Source organism: Lathyrus oleraceus, chromosome 2, assembly GCF_024323335.1.
Source record: "Lathyrus oleraceus cultivar Zhongwan6 chromosome 2, CAAS_Psat_ZW6_1.0, whole genome shotgun sequence".
In the NCBI taxonomy this organism is placed as follows: Eukaryota; Viridiplantae; Streptophyta; class Magnoliopsida; order Fabales; family Fabaceae; genus Lathyrus; species Lathyrus oleraceus.
Window position 1 is genome coordinate 95453478 of NC_066580.1, and position 9666 is coordinate 95463143.

The 9666-nt window shown below is 32.9% G+C and overlaps 1 protein-coding gene across 2 annotated transcripts; it reads right to left on the minus strand.

Moving 5' to 3' along the window:
- Positions 1–426: 426 nt before the first annotated feature.
- LOC127118296 (uncharacterized) lies at positions 427–8747 on the minus strand. 2 transcript variants are annotated; one of them, XM_051048468.1, is made up of 13 exons: positions 8572–8747; positions 8274–8356; positions 7512–7569; positions 6622–6681; positions 5627–5756; positions 5318–5541; positions 4839–4931; positions 4689–4760; positions 4120–4152; positions 3295–3420; positions 3042–3098; positions 2683–2778; positions 427–628 (listed from the first exon to the last, which is right to left on the minus strand). In XM_051048468.1, exons 1-13 carry the CDS (start codon positions 8665–8667, stop codon positions 581–583), a joined length of 1176 nt encoding a protein of 391 aa, XP_050904425.1. In that variant the 5' UTR covers positions 8668–8747; the 3' UTR covers positions 427–580. The 2 variants fall into 2 exon arrangements, with proteins under 2 accessions (XP_050904425.1, XP_050904426.1); XM_051048469.1 differs by lacking the exon at positions 427–628 and having other exon boundaries at positions 2696–2861.
- Between the last annotated feature and the right edge of the window lie 919 nt (positions 8748–9666).

A 9666-nucleotide genomic window follows, 5' to 3' on the forward strand; every position in this document is an offset into this window, starting at 1 on the left:
CATCCTTAAAAAACAAAAAAACAAAAAAGATACAACACCCGTGACTTTATCGGTCAAATATATCAATAACGTAAATTTAAAGCAAGTACTCAAAATAATAAAATGGCAATAAAGTTTTTGAAGGTCAAAGCTTATCATCATACAAATATATCTAAAAGGAAAATAGTCCCATCTGTCGTAAACAATGATCTCACTCGCTAACAAAAATATCCCTTAAACTTTCTACTTCTTCCGTTTTATAATAATTTTTGTTTTAATCCATTACTCTATTCACTACTTCATATACATTTATAAAGTTAATTTAATAAAAATATACAGTATTATTATATTCCTTAATCTGTGTAAAAAAATCTTAAAAGACATTCATTTTAAAACGGAAAAAACATATTTTTTGCTATAAAATTTATATTTAGAAAAACAAATAAATGAAATCAATTAACATCACTATAAAAACATTTCTCAAACTAACAATCTTCTAAATTTGGAAAGTGATTTTCAATTCCATTCCTGGTACAGTTTGCTTACATGGATTTACATATGTTGTATTGTACAATCTGTGAGTGAAGGATTGGTGAACTTTCTAAACTGCAGGAGCTTCATCATCTAACATCTCCACTACAGGAGCATACTACAAAAATCAACAACCACCAAGATGATTGATTAATATAAGACTTTTTAGCCCTTATTTTGCTTAATAAAAGTAAAAAAATTATGCATGCTTTTGATTAAAAACATGACTTGTAATGTAATTTCGACTGATCGAAAAGATCCATAGAACCGAACCATTGTTGAATAACCGAATCATGTTAGTGAATCGACTCATGCATACATGTGAATCAAGTCATGAATCCTTGTTTTTGAAAATATTGAATTCAGAAAACATGACTCGAGTCATGCTTCCTTTGAATCGATTCCAACAAGGTTTGTCATTCACATGGTCATGAATCGATTCATGGCTGAGATTTTCCAGTTTCGTTTTCATGTCTGGAAACATGATCCAAGTCATGGTTTTTATGAATCGAGTCACATGACTCGGCAACCTAAGAAAGTGCAGAATCGAGAGGAGATCCAGGCGCAACAGGATACACAACTCCAATTCCTGGACAACAACTCAGTTCAACAGCAAAAACACACACAATGCGTGAGACCATTCGAAATCAGGACTAGTAAGCAATAATTTGCTTCAACTGTTAGTAGGGACCAAAGAGGAAGAATTACAGGATATCCGGAGCAGGACAACTACTCATCAGGACTCAGCAGGTAAGAACAAGGAAACAATAGATACCGAACCATATCAAACTCGACTATACACACTAAAGGAAGCCCGGACATCTAGCTTCCCAATTGCACGGGGCAACAAAGAACAAGAAGTTATTCACCAACAACAGAAAGATACAACTATGAAGGAAACAACGCAAATACTCGAAGAATTAAACACACAAAAGACAGAACAGGAGCAGCTTATCAATGAGGCAGTAGAAATGAAATCAGAGGTTCATTATACGGCATCATCAGTCCAGGATACAGACATAACGAGTACTGCACAACAGAATTTGGCTATCAAATCTCAGCAATACAATGCCACTCCACAGAAACGAAAATTAAATCAGAAACATGGCGCTATTGAAATCAAAGTCAGCTTCATCAGGACACTACAAATTCACCCACTAGAGTAGACAACAGAAGATCTATTTGCAACCTACTCAATGGGACAGATACAGCAATACATAACCAAACCAAAGAACATGATATCAAGCAAATCACACCTTCTAGAGTTAAATTGATTATATTATAAAATTGATTCTTTGCTGGAACACAAGAGGGATGTGAAACCTTCCAACTAGGTATGGTACCCCAGTTGTAATTATCTTTTCTATTTATAATATAGCATTTCCTTGATAAAAAAAATGTAAATGCAATTAAAACAACAAAAAAAAATGTAAACTAAAAGGTGTTTGAATCGGGTTTGAAAAAAAAATATCGGATCCCAAGATAAATCACAAGCAGTCTAATTTGATTTTAGGTGACTTGTATAAACATGTATTTGAAACATATGAAATAGTAAAAAATATTAAATTAAATTAATTTGTATTACAAAAATTAAAAATCAACTAATAATAATTTTAAAAAATTTGATTTGATTTTGAAAAATTAATCTAAAATTCGACTCGAGTGATATGACGTCCAATAATATTTAATTTTTTAAGATTTTAATTCTTTGATAGGTTTTTGATTTTAATTTGAATCGGTTTGAATATAAATACCTTTTACATTACATAATAGTAATAAAAAAATTAAGTATAAAAAATGACTATCAACAAAAAAAAATGAAAACTCTAAAATGATATTTTATCAAAAAAGAATAAAATAAAATAAAAGTATAACAGTTCAATTCACAAACGGTTTTGTTAAGAAAAAAAAAACGTTTACTAGTGGTTTGGTACAGTTTGGAGTTCGGAACCGTAGTATCGAACCAATAATTTAGTTTAGTTCGGTTCCAACAAAAAGAAATGGTACGGTTCGGTTCGGGTGAATGTTTATAATGGTTTGATTTTTTGGCTGAACGGTACTATGAACAACCCTAGTTGTATCTTAGTTTTCTAAAACAACTAGAGTTTTTAGACATAAAAAGCTTAAATGATAAATGATTAGCGACTGAGGGAGAAACTTGTACACACTAACCTCGTCATTCTCATCAAAATACAAACCATCAACAGCACTGCTCTGCTGAAACTCCCATCCTAGATTGCTCTCTAATAGATCCTTAAATTTCCTTGTCTGCGAGAAAATGAAGATTACGATGCAACACTTCCTTTTTACAATTAGTCCATACATTGCAGCTAGAAGCAAGTGCTGCATGTCTGCAACAAATTTAAAACATAGAAAACAAAGAGAAGCATAGACAATGGCTATACCTACTTAGAAGCTAAAACATTATAGTAGGCATTTTACTATGTTGCATGATAACTTTGTGTGTGTTTGTGTGTAAACATTATAGTAAACATTATAGCTATATAAAGACCTAGAACCAAAGCTCATACCCATTTTAATAGATCTCCATCAACAACTGACCCATCTAGCATCAGTGAAAAGAAATCCTGCAACTCCAAAACAACAAGCATTAGTTCCAACACAAAACTTTGAGCGACTAGTCAAAATGCTCAAAATATGAACTGTCCTTTTCATTATCTTGAAATCCATAACTGATTGAGTTACGTACCAATCTATTTAGTTTAAAAAGAAAGCTAGGTAATAGATCAAAATTATGCATTTGAATGTTGAATTCATTAATACCTTACAAAGATGGTGCAAAAAGCTATCAGTAGAAAGCCAAGAATCATCCAACAATGGTGGCCCCATATCATCTTTGCGATCTTTCTGTAGTCCGTATTTTAGCTGATAATAGATGACTTTTATGAACTACAAGAATCCACAATATTTAGTATCAGTTTTGTGACACAAAAAAAGAACAACAAACAAGAGGGTTGTCGTTGCTCAAAATAAAAAGCCTAACAAATTCATTCATAAAAACCATAACTGAACTTACATCACAAATTCATTTTTTCTTCTAAAAAAATGAGAAAAAGGGGAATTATTATAAATTAAAGTGGCACTACGACCATTATACAACTGTCCCCGAGAGGATTTGAACTCTAGCCTTTGAAGTTACAAGGCCAAACTCTTAACACCGAGCCAACACCTCATGGACCACTTACACTACAAATAGTTATGGTAAAAAGTAGTATTAAATTACGGCAAGCAACTTTATTACCCCCCTCCCCCTAAAAAAAGTGAAGCTTAAAATCCTGATTTCCCATCATTTAAATGGGTTTGATGACTCCCAAAACCAAAACACACACTAAGTCATACAATACAACACAATATTTATAGGGTACTTGTATGTCGGAATACTTGGGTTGTTTGAAAGGAAATTGATGAATAATTTGGCATTCTACGTAAGATTGTGGCTTATTCTCTTAAATCCGGATTCTGCTGTTTTTTGTTTCCACACTACATTCACAATTATTACAATGAAGGATGAATTGAAAGCAAACCATGTCCTTATGCCACTGTTAGGAACTAAAAGAAAGAAACAGTAAAAACATTGTTAAAGTTTACCTTGGTAAATAGCCGAGTTCGTGTGTGGAAAGGCTGCAAAAGAATACATAAAGTCATGCAAACATAATAACAAAATAAGTATCTATGAAATAGGGCACCTTCAAAGCTGATTTGTACCTAAGTAATCAAATATCATTTGTCTTACCATAATCAATAAGTTCCTTGTATCCATATGCAATCATAACCTAAGCCCTACCAACATAAAATGTCCTAAGAAGTAAAAATTGTTCATATGAAACATATATTGCAGAACTCTACATAAAAGGAAAGAAAATGATGCATCTTATCATGTACAAATCTACCGACAGTCTTGAAACACAAATCTTAAAAATATGCGGACTACTCAAGTGATGCAAAGGCAAATGGAAGACCAAAATCCACAATCCACGGATTCAAATTAAAAGGAAAAACTTAGAAAACGGACTCACCCAAGTTGAAAGACAGAACCAGAGTCTAACAAATTACAGATGAAAACGCAAGTAATCATTAACGTAAGCAAATTTCATGAAACCACAAGTATGCATGCATTATTCAGACCAGATATGATATGACTGAGAAGGTATACTTACTGCTTCCGTGCAACCAAACAGAAGGCTAACCAAAGATTTCCACTGGAGAAATGCTTCTAGTGACTGACCCATCTGCATCATTGCAAAATATCAGAATGGATTTAACAAGACTAACAAATATAGAAAGAAACCGTGTTTTCTCTACCATACCAAAAAGGCAATAAATGCAAACTGCAGTTCTCCAAGGAGCAAGTCTTCAGAACCTCCATAATCTGATGCGAGTAGAGTTTCTAGCAAATGTGTCTGAGAAGGCAAACATAAAACATGTGCACAAATCAGCAAAAAGCAACAAGCTGAACGACCAATTATAGCATAAGCACTCCTTATATAAGTACTTAAGTATGAGTTATTTCTTTAACAAAAGATAAAATAAAATCAAGTTATTTCATATAAACTATAAGGTGTTTTAATAAGCTATCCTGGAGAGCTTATGAAAAACAGCTTATGGACATGTCATAAGCTGTTTCCATAACCTCTCTCAAGCATCCTGAGAAGCGCTTATGTCAGTCCATAAGCTCTAATTAGTCAATCCAAACAGACCCTAAAACTATACGGTAAGACTATTGATTTTAACACTCTTTTCTCAGTGCATTTTCAAACCAAATATTCAGGTATATGTGTATGCCTACCTTGTCAAGATTAAGAGAAGTAAGTTCCTTCCCACTAATCCCCTTGCATTTTACAACACGTGGAATCGAAGTATAATAACATCCTTTTCTCTGGAACTTGCCAACAGATGCTTCGGAATTACCAACATTCAGCTTCTTGTCTAGTGCTTCCTCCATTGGAGTTTTAGGAGTGTTTCTGAACACGTCATTTTCACATTCAACACTTATTTCTCCTCCGATGGGTTCTGTTTATAAATTAACAAAAATACAATTATACAACATGAAGAAACAAATTAATACAAAGGACACCTCACTCAAGTATTAACATACCAAGTCGTTCGATGATGCTCTTTCTAATGAAATTAGATAATCGTTTCCAATCTTCACAATGGCTAAGATTGTAAGGGCCAAGTTGTCGGTCGAATTCCATATTTCTAACAGCATGACTATATCTTCCATCCTGAAGGAAAAGCGGAGAGAATAAAATAAATGTATAGCATAAACTGAAGACTATAGAGCATGAAATTCAACGCATAGATTCTAAAATATGAACATTAAGGTAAAACTTCTTATTAAGTTCTAGATGAATCATTGAGTGATAGAGAAATTATTATAAAAGAAATAACTCAAAATAGAGAAGTGGATGGAAAAAGAAAGAAGTTCCAAGTAAAAACATGAAGGGTATCCTCAACATAGAATGATACTTAGCATATTTTGTTTCAACAATATCAAACACTATAACAAAAAGAAACAAATTCAATAGTTAAATTAATTTGCATAACAATAAGAACATTTACATTAAGGGAGAGAATAAATTGCTGGTTGATTTGTTAAGGCAGCTCAGGACATTGTTAACATTGCCATATTGAACTCAAATGCAAATTAGCATCGATTCGATGGAATATCAAGCGCTTCCCTACATTTTATAAAGGGAAAATCAACTAAAATCACAGGTTTCCAAAATACTATCTTACAAGACCTAACTTGACTAACAGAATGTAAATTATATCAATCATGATTAACCCCCAGGAGTTGGCCTAGTGGTGAAGGCTTGGGTCTTGAGAGTGTGTTCGTCTCAAGGTCTCAGGTTTGAATTCCACTAGGTGCAAACAGTTCTTGGGTTGGGCCAAATCCATGCAAATCTTTGCTCTGGCTTTAAACGGGCCCCCGCAAGTGGATGGCGGGATTGGTCCCCTTGGATTAGTCGGTCGCAAGGCCGGATACCAAGATTTCAAACAAAAATATCAATCATGATTGATGATGGTTAGGTTTCACATCTAAGACATGTATTATATATGTTTTAGAAAGTATAAACAAATCGGCACCTCTTCCTCAGATACTTTGACTAGCCTTTCCTCTTGTTGGTCCCATTTACGAACAATTACCTGCACGGCCAAGAGACCAAAATACTGTTTAGTGTACAAATCATCTTATTGTTTTAAATGCAAATACATTCTTAAAAGATGTTCAGACCACAAACAGGTTCAAACAAATGAGCATTGGTTAATATTGATCAATCAAGTTCGGATATCATTTCACCCGTCATTAAGTTGATTAAAATACAGCACTGCTATAATGGTATAGAGGAACTTGCCGCTGCAGGAATTTCATCATATCAGCTTTGATTTCAAATGAATGATCTTGTGCTTATTATGTTCAATGTTTTGTTCAATGTTTACAATTGGCATTCGTTGTGACATCTAAGATATTCATGTCCATTAGTTTTTTTATCAAGTTGAGCTTCATTGTCAATTTGTCGAGATTGTTGGTGCATCGTGTAAAAGTAATGACAAATTAAAAGCTAGTCATGTTTAGGAACTTCAAATGCAAAAAGGGGAACAAGTAGGGGGGCACAACGCCCGAGTCAAGTTCTGGTCAGGGCATAAGGGGGCTTAGTTCTAAGCTTCTACCTTTATCAACAAGAAGAACTTACTTTGCCTTCTTTCTAATCTGCTAATGAAAATTCGTTCTAGATTGATATTCAAAACTAAATCTTTTCTTAAGTCTTTCACTTGTGCATATAACAAACATTTCTTTGAGGTTAAACAGAAACAGAGTCGCATGAATTGATTTACCCGAGAATATATCAAGAAACAATAGTGAACAATAAATATGAACAAAAACTGTAATGAACAAATTTTAACATAAACCGTAAAACATAAAGGTTTGAGGCTTAAAGATAATCAGGGAGATATTCAGTAACTAGTTTTCAGACCTCTGAAGAGCCAACATCAATAAAGAATCCAATAGTCGGTGAAAACTCCTTTCCATCTCTGCAGGAAGCCAAAAAGAAAATGAAAATAAACAACAATGCACCAAACAATCAAAATTATTCATTTGAAATAAACATCACTCATTCTAGCAACCGATATTAACAATAGTTTGATCCAAAGTTTTTTCAGAAAAACCATACACTACCACAGCATATAAGATTAACACTTAGAAAATAAATGCCAAAAAAAAGGGAAATACTACTCCATCCATCACAAAACCCACCGCTCTTATATGTTATTCTGTCTTATTTAACTATAGGAATCCACATAAATCAACAAGATTTTAGTAAGAACTGAGTGGCGGTTTAAATGCATGCTCATATATATATTGCATAACTATCTAACACACTCTTTTTTACCTAATATCCATTATTCATAGAAATTTGCAAAGATCCCACCATTTTATGAATGTGTCGAGGCAAAAAGCAAATGAGAGCCATGTGATTTAGAGGAAGACATTAGAGTTACTCCAAATACTAGAGAATAGTAGAAAAAATATTGCTTGCATTTTCCAGGTTTTCAATAAAACGTCCACGGCCATGGTTTTTGCTGTTACCAAAACTGCAACACAGCCATGGTTTATTCCGTATCGGTCACACATGACCATGATTCTCAATAATATCAAGCATCGCGACCGCAACTATTGCTACCACCGCCATTCTAAAGATAAATTAATAACTACTGATTAAGCATAATGATCAAACCTGGTGGACGAACTATAGTAGACAAAATGAGTGCCCGGAGGGATCATCTTAATACCCTTAAAAGCAGGTCCAACAGAGAACATCTAGAGAAAAAAAAAGTCAGATTATCAGTGTCAAGCGAAATTGAAAGTTGAAATCATCAATAGAGGTTGATGTTTTGACAATTACAGGTTTCAAATTTCACTCAATTTTCACATTGTAACAATTTTTTGAAGGGAAAAAATCAAACAGCAACTTGGAACGCGCATAACCTCATATTATTGTGAACAGGAGGAAAAAAAAAAGGAAAATTGTTTACCTGAGTATCGATGGCAACAAGGGTGTACTGAGGAACATCGAGGAAGAGAAGAGTGGCGCCATTTTTTACAAGCTCTAAGGCAGTTTGAGAATCCATAGAAGCAATTTGAAGATGAAGTAGAAAAGTGCTTCAGAATGCTTGAAAACTAGTACCTTCTTCTAGTGGGCTTTTTTGGGATAGATGTTTATAAAGTAATGGTTTATTTAATATTTTGATAAAAATTAACATTTATTTTAATATTTTTTAAATGCTTTTAGGATTTTAGGATTAGGGTCTTAAATTCAAGAAATATTAAAATAATAATTAATTTATCAAAATCTATAATATAAGAATTTCGAATGTTCAGAAATATTCTTTCACTTTTTGGTATGTCTTTGCCCTCTCACGAATTTGAGAAGAAAAATCATTTAAATTTTTTATATTTCAACTAACTCATTGTTTTGGTCTCATTCAAGTTAATTGGTTTCGATTTCCCTCTTTCATATCACAAATGAATTGTCATCTTCAAACACAAAAGAGCGTTTTAAAATTATCGTTGTTAACAAAGATGTTGGTTCCTCTTTTTTTTATCAATCTTTGTCGTTTATTATGTTTTTGTAACATTTAGGTTTTAAATCATGTTTTCCTCTATGTGTCTGGTCAAAAATTGTCACTAATTATTTTTACGGATCCTGATTGAAATCATGTGTTTTAATAGTATGCTTTTATTCATATTAATGTATTTTTTAGCTTTGTGTATATTCCTACCATGTTTTTTATTGTAATATGTTTGATACAATGATTTTTCTCTCTATATGCCATATTAAATTGTGTTTTACCTTGATGTAGTACAATAACTTTGTTTCCTTAATGTGTTTCTTTGTTACCAAATATTCTCATTCTATTATACTATCATGTTTTATTTCATTTTGTCTCTCTGATTTTACCCATCTTTTTGGTCAAACCCATTAGTAAGTAAAACAATACTATTCAGATGTGTTACCTTATTTTTCTGATTTCACAACATCTCTTGACTTATTTTTTCTTTGCAGGGGACTGATTTACATGTTGGTTTTCCAACAATGTATAGGCGGGCATTCGATTCAACGTTAACAG

What these genes read in the sequence shown, in the direction of transcription:
- LOC127118296 (XM_051048468.1), bottom strand. Translation starts at nt 8,667, where the DNA reads ATGGATTCTCAAACTGCCTTAGAGCTTGTAAAAAATGGCGCCACTCTT. An exon ending in GAGCATCATCGAACGACTTG is followed by an intron (nt 5,542 to 5,626) that starts GTATGTTAATAC and finishes ATTTATAAACAG; the next exon opens with AACCCATCGGAGGAGAAATA. An exon ending in CTTCTCTTAATCTTGACAAG is followed by an intron (nt 4,932 to 5,317) that starts GTAGGCATACAC and finishes TTGCCTTCTCAG; the next exon opens with ACACATTTGCTAGAAACTCT.